This window comes from Physeter macrocephalus, chromosome 14, assembly GCF_002837175.3.
Source record: "Physeter macrocephalus isolate SW-GA chromosome 14, ASM283717v5, whole genome shotgun sequence".
In the NCBI taxonomy this organism is placed as follows: domain Eukaryota; kingdom Metazoa; phylum Chordata; class Mammalia; order Artiodactyla; family Physeteridae; genus Physeter; species Physeter macrocephalus.
The window spans coordinates 102494449-102518815 of NC_041227.1; the positions used below are offsets into that span (position 1 = coordinate 102494449).

A 24367-nucleotide genomic window follows, 5' to 3' on the forward strand; every position below is an offset into this window, starting at 1 on the left:
GTAGAACTATCGCTGGGAAGCCAGGTACTGGCAGAAACATGCGCAGAAGCCCAGCCGAAGCCTCGCTCGGAAGCCAGATCATGCGCATTGTCAGCTAAAGCGTCTGATGGACGGTGAGCATGCGTACCATATCTGAAGTTGATAAATTGAAATTGAACATGCGTAATTAACCTTTCGGAATAGGAAAAAAAAAACCAAACCACAACAGATCTCGTCGTCTGTGGAACATGCGCATTCGTTCTCTGTAATTTTTTTTGTATTGAAAGTGAGCATGCGCATAATGAGAAGGTTGCCACTCTGAAGTTTGAACCGGACAGAAACGGCTGATCCTGGGGCTGTCAGTGAGTGGGGTTAATGGGGAACTCCTGGGGCGGTGTAGAAAGGGAGAACTTGGCTTTGCTATTTACTAGTGCAGTGGTCTTGCGAAAGTCGCGTAACCTGTCGGAGCCTCAGTTTCCTTCTCTGTAAAATGACAATAACGATACCTGTTTTTGCAAGGTTGTTTGGTAATTGTTAAGTACAGAGTCTGGCTTACAAGCCACAGCTCTTTCCAGTGCTGCATAGACCCGGTGTGAGGTCTTTACCAAAAATTGTCTCTTTTCAGTGTTAAAAGTAGTGGATACTTCCTCTAATACTTCATCTGATCATTTTTCCCCCAAGCTTCGTCTTCCTTGCTGTCCTATCTGAGCTAAATGCAAAGACTTTCTTGTGTTACTGTAGCTACCAGAACAGAAAGGCTATTGGTGGAGAAAGTCATTATTTTGAAGAGAGAAAATTAACGTTAATTAAATGTGCTACTGTTGAGCTCACTTCTGCATTCGCTCTGTCCCTGTGGTGTGAAGTGTACACTACGAATTCCTTTAACCAGAATTTGTTTTGTTTTGTTTGTTTTAAATGCATGCTTAGGAAAATAGCGATTACAAATGAGATTTTGGAAACTATTGAGCTGTGTATGAATGGTTTTGGGTACAGTAATCCTGAATCCCGAAACCAACTTCCTTGAATGATTGGCTCCTTAGACAACATAGCTATTGTGTCTATAACACCGTAGACATATATAGTACTTACAAATTATATTTTTAGTGATGTATATTCACATATATGGCATTTTATTTGTTCTTTATTGGTAAAGTAGTGGCTCTCAAAGACTCTATTTTTTCTATTACAGGTTGCTCACTGTTTTGAGGGAGTAAGCCTGGTTTGTGTCTCAGCATGTCAATAGTAACAGTGCAGCTTGGTCAGTGTGGCAATCAGATTGGTTTTGAAGTGTTTGATGCTTTATTTAGTGACTCACACTGTTCCCAGGGACTCTGCTCTAAAAGAGAGAATGAGGCATATCAAGCATCTTGCAAAGAAAGATTCTTCAGTGAGGAGGAAAATGGAGGTATGTGTGGTCCACAGACCTCTCCTTTACTCTGACATAACCAGCCTCTTCAAGGCCAGGCCCTCCACATGGTGTCTGAACCCCATCCCCTTCCATCTTACTACGGAATGATTTTGCTCTCAGCCCTTTGTTTCTATGTTAACGTTTGCCTCTCCAGTGACATCTTCCCCTCAGCATGTGAGCATGCTCAGATAATGCCAATCTAAAACCAAACAAACAAACAAAACTGAGCTCTTGACTATAGCTTTTTTCCTTCTTCATCTCTTTGCCTTCTCATCTAAGATTCTCAAAGGAGAACCCTCTTTAACCAACTGTAATCCTACTTCTTTTTTTTTTTTTTTTTTTTTTTTTTGCGGTACGCGGGCCTCACACTGTTGTGGCCTCTCCCGTTGCGGAGCACAGGCTCCGGACGCGCAGGCTCAGCGGCCATGGCTCACGGACCCAGCCGCTCTGCGGCACGTGGGATCCTCCCGGACCAGGGCACGAACCCGCGTCCCCTGCACCGGCAGGCGGACTCTCAACCACTGCGCCACCAGGGAAGCCCTGTAATCCTACTTCTGCTCTACAATACCACTGCAGCTGTTCTATGAAAAATTCCCAATGATCTCCTAATTCCTAGAGCCAGTAACTGTTTTTCTTTTCTTAATTCACTTAACTTCTCTACCAGATTTGATAACATTAACTATAAAACTCCCTCCTTGAAACGCCTTCTGCTTAGTCTCTGAACTTTTCTTCTCCAGTGGTTGCATCTCAGCCTCTCTTCCATCCTCACTTGTATAGTTCTCTCTGGGCAATTTCAGTGACTCTCAAATTTTGCTACATCTTTTATACTAGTGACTCTCAAAATCTCTAGCCTAGCATCTCTTCTAAGCTGCAGACTGATTAGTGAACATCACCTGCATCTCTCATGTGTCCCTCAGACTCAACATCTCCATACCCAAGGGCATTCATTATTTTTCCTTTAAAACTTTGCTCTGACTGCCCACATACCACCAAACATCAAGATCTGCTTAGTTTACCTCCTACACATCTCTTGAAACTCTTCTCCCTTTTCCATCTTCACTGTCATTGCCTTAGCTCTGGCTCTTGTCCTTTCTCACCTGGACTGTTTCCAGACAATCCTCCTGAGTTTCCCTGCCTGGTCTCTTGTGTTTATCACATCTATTCTCCACACTACTGTTATTAAAAAAGACATCTGACTATTCCTCCCCTGCTTGAACATTTTCAGTGGTTTCTCATTGCCTAAAAAGTAAATTTCAAGGTTTTTAGCATTGCATACAAGGACTTCCAAGATCTGAGCCCTGCCTGCTTTCTCTCCCCATCCATCACTTCTTACACCCACTCTTTCTCCATCTTCTGCTTCAATAATCCTGAGATGCTTTTTGTGCCCTTGGTATTTTTATATCTCTGAATAAAAATACTACTTTGTTAGTGTGGATTTGCTGTGGGTCATATCACATCATACTGTGATTAAGTGTTGATGTGTTTTATGTCTCCCACTGGTCCTCCTAGGGCTGGATTGATGTTGTCTTTATCTCTGTGTTCCCAGCACAGAACATAGCACATTGTAAGCACTCAACAGATGTTTGTAGACTTGACCCAGTCATCATTTTAGCCCACGTTTATTCAACCTGCCTAGCACAATGCTAGGCATTATGACACATCTGCATATACCTGCTGCTGTCCACCTGAATTTCTAAGCAGAAAGAAAGTTCTTCCTATCCTCAATCTTTGATTTTTTTTTTTTTTTGGACCTAGAAGTTTATGCTCTGAGTTAACCCAAATAAGCCATGTGCAATATTTTTCTTTTGATTTTTTTTTTCCCTCTCTAGTTCCAATTGCTCGTGCTGTACTTGTTGACATGGAACCTAAAGTTATCAATCAAACACTGTCAAAGGCTGCCCATTCTGGCCGATGGAAATATGGCCAGCATTCATGCTTCTGTCAAAAACAAGGTTCTGGAAACAACTGGGCATATGGGTAAGAATAATTCCTCATGATTTTCAGTTTAGATACAGCTGCATAGTTGATTAATAGACAGTATAGTTACAACTGCACAGTTGATATACCAAACACATAATCTTGAAATTGCTGTTTTAAAAGGTAGAGTGTGACTTCACCCAGAAGATGCTCATTCTGTCTCGTGTATGTCTATGCTCTAGGTTCAGGTAATGATGAAACCAAGGATCTCTTGCAGCAGCGTTTTCCACTTCTTCACTGTTGTTCTGCCAGCTAACTTATTGTCAATACAATATCTTTGTCTGGCAGGTATTCCAGTTAATAGGAAATATGCCAAGGCAGTAGTATTGCCTAGGGTTCTTTGGAAAATTCCAATGCCTAGGGCTCACTTCCAGAAATTCTGGTTTAAATGGTTTGGGATGAAGTCTGAATGTTGGGATTTTTCAAAGCTTCCCTAGGTGATTCTAATGTGCAGCAAAGTTAGAACCACTGCTTTAGGAGTATTGTTATGAATACTGAATATTATGTTGTGCTGTAAACTTGCAGAACTACCTGGTAATTGAAGTCTCCAGCCAAAGGAATGGACTATAAAAGAGAATTTTCTACGCTCAGTAAATTTACTCTCCTAGCAGTCCTATTCACCTGTTAAAAATATTTAACTTGTGTATCTTAAATTTCGTCAATCAGGGTACCTGTACCTTTTTTTTTTTTTTTTTTTTTTGCGGTACGCGGGCCTCTCACTGTTGTGGCCTCTCCCGTTGCAGAGCACAGGCTCCGGACGCGCAGGCTCAGCGGCCATGGCTCACGGGCCCAGCCGCTCCGTGGCATGTGGGATCTTCCCGGACCGGGGCATGAACCCATGTCCCCTGCATTGGCAGGCGGACTCTCAACCACTGCGCCACCAGGGAAGCCCTACCTGTACCTTTTTTTAAGAGTTCACTTCCATAGGTTTAAAAAGCCTTCGCTATCGTATATCTTTCTCTGCATTCCATCTCTGGTTAAATTGAAAGGTGTTTGTTTCTTTTGCATTGCATAGATACTCTGTTCATGGACCCAGGCATGAAGAATCTATAACGAACCTAATCCAGAAGGAAGTGGAGAAATGTGATTCTTTGAATGGTTTTTTCATCATAATGAGTATGGCTGGAGGCACAGGATCAGGGCTAGGAGCCTTCGTTACACAGAACTTACAAGATCAGTACTCAAACTCTCTGAAAATGAATCAGATTATATGGCCTTATGGAACTGGTGAGGTATGAACATGTCAATTGAAAAATTTATATTTTGTATTCTTTGCAGTTAAATGTAGGTAAAAGATTGATCTCACCCTTTCTTTGGAAATGTTAAGTTACTGTGTAAGGAATGATTATACAATATGGTACTTTCATGTACAATTCATTTAACTTTGCCAAACAAATGAGGTGTCCTTATTCATAAAAATTCCAAAGAAGACAATTGTGCATCTTCTCTCAGGAACCCGTTCCTGGTTCAGTCCCTCTGGCTACAGCATGTAAAGCAGGGACCTTGGCCTCATCGTGCCATTGCCAACCTTCAAAGAATTTTCATTTCTTTCCATTGAAAGGAAATTTCTGTATAGGCCAATTTCCTATTGATTACCCTAGTAGGAGACATAATAAAACAGAGGTGAAATAAGTCAGTATAGGAAATGATGTAGGAAGAAAGTGTGATAGTAATAGTCATCATTTATTGAGCCCTTACTATACACAGGGCACTGTTCTTAAGTGCTTTACTTGCATTCTGTCATTAATCCTTACAACTCCAGGAGGCTGGTATAATTATTATCCCCATTTTACAAACGAGGAAACTGAGGCATAGAGAGATTAAATAACTTGTCAAAGATCTTATAGCTAGAAAGTGAAAGAGCCAGGATTTGAACCTAGGCAGGATGCCCTTAGAGTCTACCCTCTTAACCACTGTTCTCTCCTGCCTTTCTTATCTTTGACCTTTTTTCCCTCCAGGTTATTGTTCAGAACTACAACTCCATTTTGACACTTTCTCACTTGTACCGATCTTCAGATGCCCTCCTTGTTCATGAGAATGATGCTGTTCATAAGATCTGTGCGAAACTGATGAATATCAAGCAGATCTCCTTCCGTGATATAAATCAAGTCCTCGCACATCAGCTGGGAAGTGTGTTCCAGCCTACTTACTCTGGGGAAGGCTCATTTCACTACAGAAGAAATCCACTAGGTATTTGTCCTCCTGTGTATTATTTGTAGAGAAGTCTGATGTTCTGAAAGCCTGAAAGTTGTTCTTCTATGGCTCTTCCCCTCCGCCTAAAGATATACTCAGGTCTCCCTCATTTCGAAAACCTTCCCAAAGAGCAGCTTAGCTTTATTGAATTTGTTTGAATATTGCTTCTGTTTTATGTTTTGGTTTTTTGGCTGCGAGGCATCTGGGATCTTAGCTCCTCAACCAGGGATCAAACCTACACCCCCTACATTGGAGGGCAAAGTCTTAACCACTGGACTGCCAGGGAAATCCCCTTTTTTTGTTCTTTAAAAATAACTTTGAGATATAATTCACATACCATACAACTCACCAATCTAAAGTGTACAGTTCAGTGTTTTCTAGCATATTCACAAAGTTGCACAACCATCATTTTCATCACTCCATAAAGAAGTGATTCTTTTTTCAGGTTGTCAAGTGGTGCTTTATCAATTCAAATCATCTAGATGCAAAGGACTCCGTAATCTATACCCCCAGTCCTACTCTCTTTCCCAAATAGTTGCCTATCCCAGTTTTCTTAGTTGCCGTCTGCTTCTTCAGATTTAGCATGTTCTGAATGGATTCATCATATTTTTCCGTGTCTTCACTCCCCAGCCCCCTCTTCCTCAATTCCTGTCACCTGGATTTCTCCCACTGTCCTCGTATCTCATCAGTATGCTCAGACCTGTTGGTGCCATCTCTGCCAGCTGTCTGCATTCTTCCCTACTTCCCTATCTCTCTGATATTGGTCCACTTGGTCAGTATCTCTCAACTAATATTGCATACTCCCCCTGAATACAAAGTTCTCTTTATTCTCCTCTCCCTCTCTCTCTCTTTTTTTTCATGAAAACCGAAGCTCACATCTACGTGGACATTCCTGGCTTAAGGTGGTCCTATTCCTGCTTTCCTTCCTGTTGCCTGCTTCTTCCCCCTGCAGTCAGTCCATCTTGCACACTGGCCCCAAATGAGCCTCCCCAGTGCACGAATCTAATCCCGTACTTTACTTAACCCTCATTCTATGGCTCATGCATTACCTGCCAGATTTGTCATAATTCCTTAGGCCCCGAATCCTAACTTTCCGTTTTCATCACCTTCTGCGGCCTCTGTATAGATTCCCCACCTACTTTTCATCCTGTCTCCACTTTTTTCTTCAATCTGGTACTTCCCTGCCTTGGTCCCTTTGCTCAGTGTTCCTTCTTCTTAGAAATCACTTCCTCCTTCCCTTCCTCACCTCTACTGAAACCTTACTCTTCCTGTAGGGTCCAATTCAAGTGATAATTTTTCCATAAAGCTTTCCTACTGAGACCTTTACCTAAAGTAACCCTTTTTCTCTGAACTCCTGTGGCATTCTGTATCTCTTTTTGTCACTTAATGTTTTTTGCCTTTATTATTTCTTTAAGTGTGTTTGCTTATCTTTAAAAGTAACACACACATTTATTCAAGGAGTACAAAAGAATATGCAATCAAAAGTAAGTCTCCCTCTGGCCCCTTCCCAGATGCTGCACCATGTGTTTCCTTAGAGGATCTGTCATATGCATGTTTTATAGTCCCTACTAATTTGCAGCTTCCTTGGCGACATGTGTCTTGTTAATTCCTCTGCATTCCACAGTACTTACCATATTGCACATCTGTTCATTCAACCAGTATTTATTGGCTTCCTGCTAAGTGCCAGGCACTATGCTACATGTTGGGGATCCAGTGGGGAACCAATGCAGACATTGTGTTCACATTAAACAAATAATTACACTAAGAACATATAATTAAAAACTGAGTTAAATGCTCTGAAGGAAAGGAGTACAGATCCAAGAGAATGGGTCACGAAGGAACCAGACTTAAGCTGACGAGGCAAAAGAAGGCTGCCCTGAGGAAGTAACGCTTGAGCAAAAAGCTGGATGAAGACTTGGAGTTGACTAAGCAAAGGGAGGGAGAAGGGAGTAGCATGTTGGGGGAATAGCATGTGCAAAGACCCTATGGCAGAAGGAAGCATGGCCATTTAGGAAGAGAGAAATCCAGTGTCACTGGAGCGCAGAGAATGGTGTGGGGGATGATTGAAACCTGAGGCTAGAGCGGTGAGCAGGGGCCGGCCTTGCAGGTCCTTGTAAGCCATTTAAAGGCCTCCTCGGGCTTCCCTGGTGGCGCAGGGGCTTCCCTGGTGGCGCAGTGGTTGCGCGTCCGCCTGCCGATGCAGGGGAACCGGGTTCGCGCCCGGGTCTGGGAGGATCCCACGTGCCGCGGAGCGGCTGGGCCCGTGAGCCATGGCCGCTGAGCCTGCGCGTCCGGAGCCTGTGCTCGGCGACGGGAGAGGCCACAACAACAGGGAGGCCCGCATACCACAAAAAAAAAAAAAATAAATAAAAATAAAGGCCTCCTCATTAATCTCAGAGCAGGGGAAAGCCACTGAAGGATTTTAAGGAGGTCATTGGCATAATCACCTTTATTTTTGAAAAATCCATTGCCTGTGGAGAGCTGATTGGAGGTTGAGTCTGCAGGCTGGTCCAGTTGTTCCCTGGGGAGATTGTGATGAACTCGGTGAACTGCCCTCAGAAAATCCAAGCCGTCAGTTCCATGGGAGCTCTCTTGACTCCCCCTACCATGTACAAACTATAGGGCACTGGGTCCACATTTGCCCTTCACCTTGTGTCACAGTGGGAGAAGTATCCTGCTTCTATCAAAGGCCAGCCTCTCGCTTGGGTTCTGGGTCCCATTCCCTCTCTCTTCTCAGGGACTTAATTCCTCACTTATCTCTCATCCTCACATGTCATTAACCCTCTTTCCTGGGTCACTCCCATTACAACGGCTCTCTGGCATCTTTCACACCGAAGAAGCCCTCCCTTGACATCACCTCTTGTGATTTCCCCACTTATCTGTCATTCTTTAGAACAACTGTCCTCAAAGGGGCCTCCATTCTCCCTGTCCTCATTTCTTCACCATCTATTTACTCTTCAACCCACTCTGATCTAGTTTCTCTTCCATCACTTTTCTAAAACTGCTTTTCTTAATAGGTCGCAAGCATGTTTACATTGTCAAATTCACTGGACCGTTCACTGTCCTTATTTTATCTCAGTAGAATTTGGAATGGCCGATGCCTTGTCTTCCGAATCTCCTCTTTGTCTTTTGTGACAGCCCCTCTCCTGAGTTCCCTCCTTATCTCAATGACTACTTCTTTTACTCCCGTTTTTTTCCTCCTTCTTTGGCTCCTCCTTTTCCTAAGCTCTAAATTCTGGTCTTGAACCTTCTCCGCAGGGGTGACTGACCCAGTCCCATGGCTTTCAACACCATTTGTATTCTCCAGCTGGCCAGTTTCTCTCCAACTCTGACCAATTCCCTAAGCTCTAGATTTCTATATCCAGCAGCCTTCCCAACATCTATGTGTACACATTTCATGGTCATCCCAAACATAATGTGTCTAAAACAGATCTCTTAGCTTTCCCCCAGAAGAAGCTTGTTTCCTCCTCGATCCTTCAATTGCTCAGTTTTAAAAACTTAGGTCCAGGGAACTGCCTGGTGGTCCAGTGGTTAGGACTCGGCACTTTCACTGCCATGGCCCGGGTTCAATCCCTGGTTGGGGAAGTAAGATCCCGCAAGCTGTGAAGGAATATGCTATAACAAGAATTCCATAGACTGACCGGCTTAGAAACAACACAAGTTTACTTCTCACAGTTCTGGAGGCTGGAAAGTCCAAGATCAAGGCACTAGTAGATTCAGTGCCTGGTGAGGGCCCACTTCCGGGTTCACAGATGGCCATCTTCTCACTGTGTTCTCACCTGGCACAAGGCACGAGAGACCTCTCTGGGGTCTCTGTTATAGAGACCTCATCTCCCAAAGGCCCCACCTCCTCCTGATGCCATCACCTTGGTGGTAAGGATTTCAATATATGAATTTTGGGGGACACAAACTGTCAGTCCATAACAGGGTTTGACAAAGTCAAGAATGGTTAAGATGAGAGTAGGTAAACAAGAAAGCTGGGGGGGAAAGCAGATTTTAAAAATTAATTTGTGCGTTAGTCCTCAGGAATTATTTGCTGACTGCTGTTTGTTTATGCATGCTATGCAATACAGTTCAGCTCTAGGTATTTTACAGAAAAGGATTCTTATGTTTAGAGGAAACTCCATTAGCCATAGGATCAATTTGTGCAACATTTTGTAGATGTTTGTGTCAAAATTTGTTCTTAACATTAGGATTTAGGATATGAGTTTGCACTCAACGTTATCATAAAATTTAAATTTCATGTTATGGTAGAAGATTTTTCTTTTTCCTCTAGGTATTTTCTATAAATATATAAAAAATATATAAAACACATAAAATATATGACATATTAAAAAGATAAAAATATTTTAAAAACATATAAAATAAGCTCTGAATGAAAAACAAATTAGCCTTTCTCCTTAATTCTGTTTCATTACAAATACAAGGTTCTAAAAATAGGTGTATTCCTGTGTTCAGGAGTTACTAATCCTGTCTTCTTTTCCAGTAAAGTTTGATGTTAAGAGGTTCTGATTATTATTTAACCAGATAAAATAGATAAGAGATCTAGGAAAATTTCTAAGGGACTATTATTTCGTGAACACTGAATGACAATAAAAGCATATTAGCTCTCATGCTTATTTTGTTTTCCTGGGGTTTAGCTAAATATTTCATTCACATTTCCAGTTTCTTAGCTAAAAAGAAATTCTCGTTTTCCTTTTGGCAAAGTGTGTTTTTTTCACTCATGCTAAAATAGGTGCCAAAATCAAGCAAATATGTGGTCTTTAATCGTCTCTGAAATTGTATTTACATTTTAAAATTTAAGCAATTCTGGCCTTGGAGGAGAAAACACATTTGGTTCCCCCAAGCCATCAAATCATGGTTGTGTATGAGTCAGTGGAAACAATGTGGAATTTAAAAATTTAGTTCAGATTTTTTTTCTTTGCAGGAGACTTGATGGAGAATTTAGTTCCCCATCCAGAATTCAAGATGCTGGGTGTTCGTAACATTCCTCAAATGTCTGAGAATTCACTGGCATACAGCACATTTACTTGGGCTGGCCTCCTCAAGCATTTGAGACAGATGCTCATTTCTAATGCGAAAATGGAAGAAGGTAAAGGGTATTTTAAAAATATGCAGCCCACAAGCTGGGAAAAATGCCTGTACTGGAGTTCTCAATATAAACTGGTTTGATCCAGTTGAAATAATGGTGCCTTCTTCTGACCAGGGAGGCTCCTGCAAAAAACTCACCAGAACATCCTGGGAGGATTTCTTAATCACTTCATAGTTTCATTTCTCAAAAAAATTTCAGATGAGTGTGACATTTATTTTTATTTTATTTTATTTTTATCAAAGTAATATATGAACATAGTTTTTTTAAAAAAAATCAAGTAGTCAAAACTCACTTAAGTGTCTATTTAAATCTGTCCATTGCGTTGTATGTAAATTATCTCAATTTTTTAAAAAAAGTCGAGTAATTGTCCAGTATGAGTTTATAATGAGGAAGAGAACAGCTTATTCCACACTTCCAACTGCTTTCAGTGTTTTTTTTGTTTGTTTGTTTGTTTGTTTGCGGTACACGGGCCTCTCACTGTTGTGGCCTCTCCCGTTGCGGAGCGCAGGCTCCGGATGCGCAGGCTCAGCGGCCATGGCTCACGGGCCCAGCCGCTCCGCGGCATGTGGGATCTTCCCGGACCGGGGCACGAACCCGTGGTCCCCTGCATCGGCAGGCGGACTCTCAACCACTGCGCCACCAGGGAAGCCCGCTTTCAGTGTTTTGAGATGTTTCTTCTGGAACTTGCCCCCATATTTCTAAATATCTTGCATATTCCGCTATTTGTTTTATTTTCCAGGTTTAGATATTATCAGTTGCCTTCCTAGCATGAAGTTGAGAACTGAGTCTTCTTACACCCCCTATATACACATCCACACACCTTTCCCTCCCTCCTCCCAATCTAGTTAGAACATACTTTTGGGTTAGATCAGTTTTCATTGTTTGTGTTATTTTTGCTATGTAAATATTATTCACAGTTGAGCCATGTACTGTATACACAGATTACATTTTATTTCATGCACAGTTTATTTTTTCCTCCTAGAGTTAATAGTTAAGTTTATTTGGTCGATATTCTTTGTACCTATTACAAATCTACCCCTAAACTTTTCCATAAAAATGAAACCCTTCTCAGCATGTTCAGACCTATCAGGTAATCTTATTACTTCCATTATCTGCTTGGAGATATCCCTTCCGGAGGACTTCACCCTCCTGTTCCAGTCTGCACTGGTTACTCTCCAGGCTTGATAAGCAGCCAGCACTGGCATCTCTGCCTCCTTTATTCTAGCCCGTTTCCTAGATTTCAAATCTTCCTCTTTCTGGGTTAATTCCCTCATATGGATAGTACCCTCCAGGAGCTTCCTAAGAAAGAGTACAGGGAAGGTAAAAATTTTAAGGCTGCAAATGTCATTATCCTACTTTTATATTTGATTGTTTGGCCAGGTATAGGATTCGAGGCTGGGAATCATTTTTATTCAGTGTCTTGAAAGCACTGCTCGATATCTTCCAGCTTCCAGTGTTACTGCTGAGAAGTCCCACTTCAATCTGATTCCTAATCCTGTTTTATTCTCTCTTGTATCTTTTAGGATTTTCTCTTTGTCTCTAGCATTCTGGAATTCCTTAGTGTGGATCTTTCATTTATCTCAGTACAATGTAAACTTTATGAGCGCAGACATTTTTGTTTTGTTTACTGCTGTATTTTCAGAGCCTCACCAGTTTAGCCTTTCCTGAGCAGAAACCTTCTTCTAGGATGGAGGCGGGGGCACTCCCCTTAGTGCAGGAGTGGGGAAGGGTCTGGGGCTGTCACTGCTTCTCATACAGATTTTTAACTAATCCTCCTTTAGAAGCAACTGGCCTGCTTCCCGGACCTCCACTGTGGGCAGAAATTTCAGTTTTCCCTGGTTGCTAAGTCAGTAACCATTGGTTCATTTGCTTTCCAGCTTCCAAATTTCTGTTGCCATTATTTTCTTTCCATTTTTTCTTGGTTATGCCTTTTTTAAAAAATCCCTGTGTTGTTAGTGAGATTTGGGGAGTAAACTGGTATGTTCAGTCTGTCGCATTTAACTGGAAGTCACTACTATGTACTATTTTGGGAGCATATATTTTACCACAAATTACAGTAAGTTAGGTTTCAATACTATGAAAGTGGATTTCCTCTACATTTACTTGCAGTACCTTACAGATTTTAGATCGTAGTGCCTGAGGTTTGGAGATAAGTAGAAAGTTCACATCTTAAGTAATGCTTGCTGAACTTTTTGGCCACAGGACCTGTTTTTCTGGCAATACCTATTATCAAGGAACACAGTGTTCCTCAGGGTACCGTAAGACGTGGTGCTCTGAGCCTTCTTAGGTCGATAAACCACAGTTTGTTTAGTCATTTTCCCATATAGGAATTTAGAGTGTCACCATTTTTTCACAGTTATAGATAGAGTTTTGAACATTTAAATGTTTTCATATAAATATGAATGAATGAACATATGAATAAATATATTCATGTCACTAACCAGGTTGAAAGATACAGTTTGAAAACTCTTCATATGTTATCAGAATGCTCTATATGAAGGTTGACCCCATTAAGATCACCATCAGCAGTGTATCTGCTTCTACATGTCCTAGCAACAGGAGGAATGAGTGGCCCAAGGGGGAGCAAGGCAGAAGTTACAATGTCTCTTAGGACCTAGCTTTGGAAGTCACATACTACCATTTTGCACCATCCTTTTGGTTATTAAGGTCAACCCTATCCCATGGGGAGGGGAACACACAAGGGCCTGAATACTGGGTGGCAAGGATCATTGGAGTTCATCTTGGAGGCTGGCTACCATCCTCTGCCCTCTGTCCCCTAATGAATCATGTCCTCCCATTTGCAGAATGTACTTAACCCTTCCCAAGCCCCCCCAGAGTTCGCACATCAGCCTATTAGCACATTCCATTAGCACATCAGCCTAAAGTCCAGAATCTTGTCATCTAAAAGCAGGTGCTGGTGTGGATTTACATTCCTCAGGTGAGATTTCCTGGGTATAGCTCTTTAAGTACACCCCACCCCCAACAGACCATGGTGGAACAGGTGTAGGATTTTACTTATTTATTTTTAAGTTTATTTACAACACCTTATTTTTAAAATTTATTAGTTGATTTATTTTTTCTAGTTTGGATCAATTTATTCATGTGAGGACTAGAGATTCAAAGTTCTAAGGGTGTATATAAACAGACTTTAAAAAATAAGACTAGCATCACATTATATGTATTTTTTGTTCTGCAACTGTCTTTCGACATAGTATTTTGTAGCCTTCATTCCAATTCATTCATTTAGACATGCCTTATTCTTTTTAGTAGCTACATAGTTTTCTACTATATAGGAGCCCTAACTTATTATATGCACATAGATTAAAGAGTCAGGTAATTCTACGAAGCTGGTTGTTAAAACTTTCAGTCCATAACCTTCTTCTATTGTCTCCTTCCCAGAGGTAACCATTTTTCAAAACTCTTTTGCTGTTTCTTTTACTGTTTTTATCTATTGCCATTTACAGATTTTTCAATGATTTAGGTATTACCTATTTACTTCCCACCATGGAGGGTTAGGATTTAGCTTTTTTCCAACACTGGCCCCTAAGCTCTAAAACACCCTCTAGACAGGCTCATCCTTCTGATATGGTAGTAAGTGTCATCATTGGGTTAAATCGATACTCAGCTTTACATTATCATGACCAAGTAAATGCTATTCACAACTGAGCAACAAAATATCCTGTGATTACTTTTCCCTTCCTGTATAATTTTTTTTGTTTTCTTTGGAGTTAATAATTACCTTGTTTTCTTGTTTGCTTAGTTTTTCTACGTACTTGTCAATTATTCAACCCTGTTTCTCTACTTATCTAAATTTTTTCTTGATATACAGGCATACCTTGTTTTATTGCACTTTGCAGATATTGTGTTCTTTAACAAATTGAAGGTCTGTGGCAACCCTGCATTGAGCAAATCTATTGGCACCATTTTTCCAGCAACATTTGCTCACTTCACGTATCTGTGTCACATTTTGGTAATCTCGCAATATTTCAAACTTTTTCCTTATTATTATATTTGTTATGGTGATCTGTGATCAGTGATTTTTGATGTTACTATTGCAAAAAGTTGCTATTGCTGAAAGTTGAGATGATGGTTAGCATTTTTTAGCCATAAAGTATTTTTTAATTAAGGTATGTACCTTTCTTTTTAGACATAATGCTATTGCACAATTAATAGATTACAGTATAGTGTAAACATAACTTTTATATGCACTGGGAAGCCAAAAATATTTGTGTGACTCACTTTATTGTGATAATTTACTTTATTGCAGTGGTTGGAACCAAGCACCCAAAATCTCCAAGGTCTGCCTGTATTCAAGTATTCTATCAGTTTCATCTTCTTTAAGAAATCTATCTCCCCTAGAGCCTTCTGACCTGCTTCAATCTAGTTTTTTTTGCCCTCTCCAGCCAGTGTACATTTGTCCTTCTGGATATTCTATTTGCCTGTCTGTTGTGTTGGATATTCTGCTCAGAGGGTTTACACAAAGCCCCAGTGATCTGGGGGAAGAGGAGGGAGGGGCCATGGTTTTCCTGGGTTGGTATGTTTCCTGCCCTTACCTCTGCCTGGTGTTCTCCAGACTAGAGTCTCTCAGTCATATCCTCTCCAGAAAGTAAACCTTTCGTTTTCTGCTAGGGTGGGGAAGAGGCCGTCGTCATGATAAACAGACAAGTTTAGCAACATTCCTTAAGCAGGAGTCAAAGGTAGATGTGCTTTACATGGTTGCAAAGCCAGTTTAAGAGCCAATGACTTAGTGTTTTCATGGATTCCCTTAAGGAATGCCGCACCACCTACTTTCTGGAGGCACAGAGCACAATAATGTGAAAACACATAGGCATCATTAATGCTGAATCAAAGAGTGATAAAGTCACTGAATGTGAAAAAGTTTTAGGAAAACCTTAACCAAGTTATTTTGTTACATATATATTTTTATATATGCTCAAGAATGATATATGATTTTTAAAAATATATACCTAATTTACTCTAAAAGAACTCTTCAATAAGTGTAAAATTTAATAATCTAAGTGAATAATTTAAGTTTTTTTTTCTAATCAATGGTGACTTGGATGGAAGGAAATATAATATTGTGGCTTTATACCCCTTTTTTGTTACATGGATTGTAAATATTTTTGTCCATCACTTTTGTCTTTTGTATGGTATTTTTCACTATATGGAAATTTTACATTTTTATGTGAGCAAACCTGTAAATCTTCCTTTATAGATTCTGAGCCTTGCCTACCCCAAAGATATAAAAATATTCTCTATTATTTCCTAGTATTTTCATAGTTTTATATTTAATATTTAAATTTTAACCCATCTGGGATATTGATTGATTGATTGATTGATTGGCTGTGCCGCGCAGCATGTGGGATCTTAGTTCCCCAACCAGGGATCAAACGTGCCCCCTGAAGTGGAAACGTGGAGTATTAACCGCTGGACCGCCAGGGAAGTCCCTATTTTTGTTTTAATAAATTTATTTATTTTATTTATTTATTTTTGGCTGCATTCAGTCTTCGTTGCTGTGCGCTCTAGTTGCGGCGAGCAGGGGCTACTCTGTTGCGGTGCGCCGGCTTCTCATTGTGGCGGCTTCTCTTGTTGTGGAGCACGGGCTCTAGGCGAGCGGGCTTCAGTAGTTGCGGCGCACGGGCTTAGTTGCTCCGTGGCAAGTGGGATCCTCCCAGAGCAGGGTTCAAACCCATTTCCCCTGCATTGGCAGGCAGATTCTTAACCACTGCGCCACCAGGGAAGTCCCCTCTATTTTTGTTTTTAATCATGTATATTTTTAAAAAATAAATTTATTTATTTTTGGCTGCGTTGGGTCTTCATTGCTGCATGCGGGCTTTCTCTAGTTGTGGGGAGCAGGGGCTACTCTTTGTTGCGGTGCACGGGCTTCTCATTGCAGTGGCTTCTCTTGCTGTGGAGTACAGGCTCTGGGTGCGGTGGCTTCAGTAGGTGTGGCACATGGGCTCAGTCATTGTGGCTTGCGGTCTCTAGAGTGCAGGCTCAGTAGTTGTGGCACACGGGCTTAGTTGCTCCGTGGCATGTGGTATCCTCCCAGAGCAGGGTTCAAACCCGTTTCCCCTGCATTGGCAGGTGGATTCTTAACCACTGCACCACCAGGGAAGTCCCTTGATCATGTATTTTTTATTACTTCCCTTCCCATTTAAAAATTTATTTGCTTAAGTTTTCCTTTTTCATTTTTTAAAAAAATAAATTAATTTATTTTGGGCTTCCCTGGTGGCACAGTGGTTGAGAGTCCGCCTGCCGATACAGGGGACACGGGTTCGTGTCCCGGTCCGGGAGGATCCCACATGCCGCGGAGCAGCTAGGTCCGTGAGCCATAGCCGCTGAGCCTGCGCATCCGGAGCCTGCGCTCCGCAATGGGAGAGGCCACAACAGTGAGAGGCCCATGTACTGCAACAACAACAACAACAAAATTTATTTTATTTATTTTTATTTTTGGCTGCGTTGGGTCTTTGCTGCTGTGCGCGGGCTTTTCTCTAGTTGCGGCGAGCAAGGGCTACTCTTTGTTGCGGTGCGCAGGCTTCTCACTGGGTGGCTTCTCTTGTTATGGAGCATGGGCTCTAGGCACGCGGGCTTCAGTAGTTGTGGCACGCGGTCTCAGTGGTTGTGGCTAACGGGCTCTAGAGCACAGGCTCAGTAGTTGTGGCGCACGGGCTTAGTTGCTCCACGGCATGTGGGATCTTCCCGGACCAGGGATCAAACCTGTTTCCCCTGCATTGGCAGGCGGATTCTCAACCACTGCACCACCAGGGAAGCCCTCAATTTTCAATCCTATTTTTGCTTTGTGTTTCTACATCCCTTAACATTTTTGTATGTATTTTGTTTATTTGTTCATAGAGACATACAGAATGAAGTTGTCTTTATAGGTGGATAGTTCTATGAATTTTGACACACTTAAATGGTGTAACCACCACCACAATTGAGACAGGGTATTTCCATGTTCCAAAAAGTTCCCTCACACCCCTTTGTAGACAGTCTCTTTCCTCCACTCCAAGCCCCTAGCAACTATTGATCTGAATTTTATTCCTATGGTTTTGCCTTTTCCAGAACGTACTGTAAATGGAATCAAACAGGATGTAATCTTTTGAGTCAGGCTTGCTTCACTTAGCATCAGGCTTCTGATATTGATCCACATTGTTACGTGTGTCAGAAGTTACTTTCTTTTTACTGCATTGTAGAATTGCATCCTTTGCACCTACCACAGTCCTTTAATATTCGATGAAGAATATTTCATGCCTTTCTCAGGACTGAGTAGTTTGAATCACTTTAGGTCAACCAGATGAGAATGTTTAAATTTTTAGAGGAACCCCACCCTGCCACAACTTTTACTTATCAAATGGAAATTTATATAAAATACACATACTATAATACATCTTTCTCTTTTTGTTCAAGGCGATTTGTAAAATCTCTTGCTCTTTTTTTTCTTTTGGTAGGTATTGATTGGCAGGTACGGCCTCCTTTATCAGGACTTCCTACACTTGGTAAAATGTCTCTCAACAAGGAGTTTCACTTTAACACTTCCATTGCTAACTTGGTCATCCTTCGTGGGAAAGAAGTACATAGTGCGGAGCTGGGTAAGCAAAGTTAAGGTGAAAATTAAGATGTACATTTTGCACATGTACATGGTGCGCATGGTAAAAAAAAAAAAAAAGAAGAGAAAGGAAAAAAAAGTCCCTGAATTTATTCTTAAAGAAAGGAAAATAGGGCTTCCCAGGTGGCGCAGTGGTTGCGCGTCCGCCTGCCGATGCAGGGGAACCGGGTTCGCGCCCTGGTCTGGGAGGATCCCACATGCCGCGGAGTGGCTGAGCCCGTGAGCCATGGCCGCTGGGCCTGCGCGTCCGGAGCCCGTGCCCCGCAACGGGAGGGGCCACAACAGAGGGAGGCCCGCATACCACCGCGTCCGGAGCCTGTGCTCCGCAACGGGAGAGGCCACAGCAGAGGGAGGCATGCATACCACAAAAAAAAAAAAAAAAAAAAAAAAAAAAAAAGAAAGGAAAATAATAACTCCATATTTTAGTAACAAAATATAACCATTGTATCAGTAAGTGTGTGACTGGATACCAAAATAGATGTGGTGTAAACAATAGGACAAGTTTAATTCTTTCTTCCTGAATCTGGTTGATCTGTCATCCTCACCTTGTGGCTTTGTCCTTAGTGCAAGACATCTGTTTGAACTTCAGCCATCAAATCACATAGGAATACGCAAAGAAGGGCAGGCCTGGTCCTCTAGGGTCACACACCACACTTGTGTTTATATCCCTTCGACTGGGACTGAATCATGTGCCACATCTAGCTGCAGGGGTTCTGTTACTAAAGAAGAAGGGGAGAACGGGTATTGCAGGACAACTAATGGTCTCTGTGACAAGCATTGGTACAACATTTTCAGGAGGTTGAAAGAGCAATACTCTTCTTAGCTTTGTGTTTCTATGGCAAGTCTCTGGGATTCTATTATCCTTGTCTGATGATTCCAGCAGCATCCAATTGGCTGCTTCTAGCTGTGATACAAAGAAAATCAATCTCATCCCTGTAATACCTCTTAAATAAAAAACCAGTAATAATTAAAAAGAGATCAAGTCAATCAGATGGTGTACTTTCTTCATATTCTTCATTTTAGATTTTAAAATGAGAAAATTAATAAAAGGATATATAAAGTAATCTAACCTCCAAAAATTTACCCACAGCAAATGATGCAGGTACACAGAGGTGTTCTTGCAAAGATATTCACTGCAACATCTTTCACACTAACAGAAATGTGGGAACAACCTAAATGCCCAACAGTAGGAAATGTGTTAAAGAAATTACGGTATATTCATAGAAGCTTTTTAAAATATGAGTGATATTTACTGACACAGAAAAGAGGTTTACAACATATTGGTGAATGAAAAATGCATATTACATAGGGGCATGTATGTAAAATTATAGTACAAAAGAGGGTCAGCAGACTGTTCATAGTCTGTCTCTGGGTGGTAGCATTTCAGCTGTTGAGTTGACTTTTAAATTTTCTTCGTAATACTTTTCTGAATGGTGTGAATTTTTTTTTATGATGAATATGGATCTTTTATGCAAAAGCAATATAAAGCTAGTTTCAAAGAGCAAAACAAAAGATTTCTGGTGAAATGTATACAACATATCTGTTTATTAATTTGCTTCAAAAACTGATGATTTGTGATGTAAACAGTGCCTTGTTATTTTACCCTAGGAGCATTTAAAGATCCAGCTCTCTATACTTCCTGGTTAGAGCCTGTTCATGCTTTCAGTGTGTGGAAAACCCAGCGAGCCTTTAGCAAATATGAGAAGTCTGCAGCGTTGGTCAGCAATAGCCAGTTCTTAGTAAAACCACTTGATATGATTGTGGGCAAAGCATGGAATATGTTTGCTTCAAAGTAAGTAAAAAATAAATCTACAAACCTTTCCTAACCTTAAGCAGATAATATAATGTTAAAACAGTAGGCAGGCCCCGGTCCGGGAAGATCCCACATGCCGCGGAGCGGCTAGGCCCGTGAGCCACGGCTGCCGAGCCTGCGCGTCTGGAGCCTGTGCTTTGCAACGGGAGAGGCCACAACAGTGAGAGGCCCGCGTAACACAAAAAAACAAACAAACAAAAAACAGTCGGCAGGATCTGGAGTGTCTTAGTCTGTTTGGGCTGCTATAACAAATATAGCATAGACTGGGTAGCTTATAAACCACAGAAATTTCTCGCATTTCTGGAGGCTAGCATGTCCAAGATCAAGGTACTGGCAGATTCGATGTCCAGTGAAGACCAACTTCCTGGTTCTTAGGTGGTGTCTTTTTGCTGCGTCCTCAAATGGCAGAGGGGCAAAGGAGCTTTCATGGGCCTCTAATCCCATTCATGAGGGCTCCACTGTCATGACCTAATCACATCCCAAAGGCCTTACCTCCTAATATCATCACCTTGGGGGTTAGGATTTCAACATATGAATTTTGGGGGAACACAAAAACATTCAGTCTATAGCATGGAGTAAGCACTTTGTTAGGTATGAAACTTTGGGCACATTACTTCAGGTTTCATTTCCTTTTCTGTACAATGGATCCAAAAGAGAGGATATATGTGGTGAGGATTAAATGAGATGATAATGTAAAAAACACCTAGTACAGTGCGTGACTAGTAAATGCTCAATAATTGTTCCATAGTATTATTGTTGTTGTTGACTAAATGAGTAGTTTCTTTTTTAAAAATATTTATTTGGTTGCACCAGGTCTTAGTTGTGACTCCAGGGCTCCTTTAGTTGCAGCTTGCTGGCTTCTCAGTTGCAGCACGTGGGATCCTTAGTTGCAGCAGGTGGGCTCCTTAGTTGTGGCTCACCAGCTCCTTACTTGTGGCACACAGGCTCCTTAATTATGGCATGGGAACTCTTAGTTGCAGCATGCATGTGGGATCTAGTTCCCTGACCAGGGATCAAACCCAGGCCCCCTGCTTTGAGAGCACGGAGTCTCATCCACTGCACCACCAGGGCAGTCCCTAAATGAGTAGTTTCTAAATGAAGTGAAAGTAAAGTAGAAATTTCACTATAAGGCAAGGACAGTAAGATAGTTTTCCAAAATAAGATCCTTGAGAATGGAAGAGATCCTGATCTTGCTCAATAAGAAATATTGCAAGTTCAACTCCACTTGGTACTAAGCAATGTCTACTTGATTACTAAGAAATGTGTTATCCGGTTCCCTGACCTCTGCCGCAATTACTTAACGTTAAAGCAGAATTTCTCAAATGATTGGGTAAGCCTGTACTTTGATTAGCTAGGATTCCCAAGGGCCCCCCATCCTGTACATGGCCATTCCATAAACCCCTACTCCTCAGGACTGTGAACTCTGTGTCCTTTTTTGGTATAGTTCTCGTCCCACTCTCATTAAATGGTAGCAGCTATTATTTCATCAATTTAGTTCATGTCTGCCCTTGATATTCTTTTTAACATGATTTCTCCTGCCTCAGAACATTTTGGGGGACTGGAGGTATTAAGAGGATCACCTGGCATTAGTGAAAATTAAGCGTTGTCTGAAAAACACTTGGGAGGCTTCACTTCATTCCTAGAACTGGATCAATGTGTTTCTACAGTTTCACGCCTTAGATAAAACTTCTCAGGCACTTCTTAAGAGTTTATATTGAACACAGTCATCTCCTGTAGGGTGTTGAATATGTGCTGGGTAGACAGCCAAATCTGAACATGCTTCTTTTTCCTATGTGCTGCTTGTTTTTTTTTGGCCATGCCGTGCGGCTTGAAGGATCTTAGTTCCCCGACCAGGGATTGAACCCGGGCCCTGGCTATGAAAGCACCAAGTCCTAACCACAGGACTGCCAGGGAATTCCCCTCCTATGTGCTTCTTATTGTCACTCTCTTGGACACTAAATAGACAGGGAGCTTGACACAAACTTTGAGAGTTTGCTAGCTAACCTTTGGAGTAAACATTGAAGCAAAGGTTAAGACTTTTAAGAGAGTGCCATCTTCAAATGTTCATGAGCTAGGAAAGGTCTACTTATTATTTGATTTTGAGTTATTCGTTTGCCTGAGATTTTTATTTCATATTTTCTGTTTCTTTCACCAGAGCCTACATTCATCAGTACACAAAATTTGGAATTGAAGAAGAGGATTTTTTGGACAGTTTCACATTGTTAGAACAGGTTATTGCTAGTTACTGCAACCTCGGATTTTGAACAAAGGGGAAAAATTACCTTAAGTCATTTTTGGACTAAAATACTTGCAATACTACTTTCTCCGTAAGGTTTTTCAAATTCCTATCTGCTAATGTAACAAGGTTGAATGCTGATTCCCTCTTCATACTATAGCCACAGAAAAGGAGAAAAACCTTTCATGTTTTCAATGAAAACATCTACTTGAAATTTTCCTTTGTAAGAAAAAATACTGGTACTTCTTTAAAGAACTTTGGAAACCCTTTGCTGAGATGTCAGAACTCTAGAACTATCAGAAAAGGAAACTTCCCTCTTTATTCCAAAAAGCATTCACTAAATATGAGCTAAACTTTCATAGCACAATTTTCAGCTAAGAAATTGCAATTCCGTATTTAAATATATTCATCTTTGAAGTGAATGTTTTGAACCATAAGAGGGAGCTGTTGTCAAAAGCTACAGGGTGAACATCTATTTTTGAATATTTTATTCTAAAACGGTAAGATTTTCCACTTTAAGCAGCTATTTAAAAATAAATGTCAGGACTTTGTTAATAAACGTATATCATGCTTAAATACAAAAGTAAATAAGCAAGTGTTTACTTTGTTTGCTGTTCTTAAATTTTCTGGGCATCAGAAAATTAGGTTTTTCTTTTAGACGTTAGAATGCCAGAGCAGAAACTGATTTTATTCAACCAGTGCTTTAAAATTACTTACAGGTATTTAGCTGGTGTGGAAGATGGTTATATTCTTTTCAGTAAAAGGGGTAAGAGCTTTCACCAAAATTTCACTAAGTTGAGAAAATTATCACCAAGGAAATATTGTCCTAGATGAAACTGACACATACAGATGTTGGTTTCATTCCGAAGGACAGAACACATTTGGAAATTTGCAACTGAGTTTGAGGGGAATGGTGTAGTTCAATAAAACACATCACATGCAATGTATTAACAAATGTAAAATGGCAAACAAATAGGAACATTTTGCCCTTTCTGCCAAATCTACCAGTGGTTTCTTCCTTTTCTTTCCATATGGAAATGATTACCTTTTTGCTGTTTTTCTTATCAACTGTTGCTATGATTTAAAATACTGAACCATATCTTATTTCTAAGGAATGTAAAAAGTGGTCTGTTCAACTGCTAAAAGGCACACCCACTGCTGTATTTTGTTAAGCCAAGAATACTAGAAAATAATGAGATCGTAATTTTTACAAAATAAAGTTAAAAGTAATAGTTTAGCATTGCAGAGATCCAAAGACTGAAACAATTTCCCGAACTAAACCAGCGTTAATGAAGATCTGTAACCGAATTACCTCACTAGGGGGGTAGGCTGATTCTGAGGAACTTTGCTACAAGTTAAGCTTAAAGAAAGTCGTAAGTTGAAATCATTTTATATTTGAGAAAACCATGCATGAGGTACCAAATGGGACAAATATATTTCTAATTTGGCAACTCATGGAATCAATGGCAGGTGACTATGGGAAGTAAACTCCAATTAGACAGAGCCATTCACTTATGTGAGCTGACCCTTTCTTATGCACATTATTGTTTAATGCAAAACTGCATTATTTGGTATGTGTGGATACCTAAATATTTGCAAAATTGTTTTAAATGTTTACATTGAAATTTTTTTCTTGTCTATTTGGAATAATATAAAAAATTTTGCTATTAGAGTTGTGATAACTTAAAAATTAACACAAAGAAGTTGATGCCAAAGCTTCAAAATAAGGGGTGGCATTGGAAATGTACTTTGATTTGTGTGGAGATGATGGCCAATCAGCCAGGACAACATTAGAATCATAACTTCCCGGGCATAGAGAGCCAAAAGCTTTGAACATGTAATTTCTTAGATTACTGGGTAACTGGCATACTATGTGTCACTCAGACATTATCCCACACAGCCAAGATGCACCCCTATAGGCAGTGAGTACAGTATAAATTCAAACTGTTTCTTATTTTCAAACCTTTTCGCTCTCCCCCATTTGTGCTTTTCTTAGGAGCTCTTTAAGCGGTAGAACCTGTTTCTTCCCATTCATTCCCTCTTGCTTCTAGCTCTGAGTA

At 40.8% G+C, this 24367-nt stretch overlaps 1 protein-coding gene across 2 annotated transcripts; it reads left to right on the top strand.

Moving 5' to 3' along the window:
* Positions 1–88: 88 nt before the first annotated feature.
* TUBD1 (tubulin delta 1) lies at positions 89–22933 on the top strand. 2 transcript variants are annotated; one of them, XM_007118331.4, is made up of 9 exons: positions 89–341; positions 1169–1384; positions 3217–3364; positions 4380–4596; positions 5323–5554; positions 10485–10649; positions 18101–18241; positions 19867–20050; positions 22227–22932. In XM_007118331.4, exons 2-9 carry the CDS (start codon positions 1213–1215, stop codon positions 22333–22335), a joined length of 1368 nt encoding a protein of 455 aa, XP_007118393.1. In that variant the 5' UTR covers positions 89–341; positions 1169–1212; the 3' UTR covers positions 22336–22932. The 2 variants fall into 2 exon arrangements, with proteins under 2 accessions (XP_007118393.1, XP_054946434.1); XM_055090459.1 differs by lacking the exon at positions 89–341 and having other exon boundaries at positions 1174–1384; positions 22227–22933.
* Positions 22934–24367: the final 1434 nt, after the last annotated feature.

Bases quoted from the DNA above. Each gene is read 5' to 3' on its own strand.
- TUBD1 (XM_007118331.4), top strand. From the start codon at position 1,213: ATGTCAATAGTAACAGTGCAGCTTGGTCAGTGTGGCAATCAGATTGGT. The intron at 10,650-18,100 runs GTAAAGGGTATT...TTCTTTTGGTAG, and splicing joins TAATGCGAAAATGGAAGAAG to GTATTGATTGGCAGGTACGG. The intron at 18,242-19,866 runs GTAAGCAAAGTT...ATTTTACCCTAG, and splicing joins AGTACATAGTGCGGAGCTGG to GAGCATTTAAAGATCCAGCT.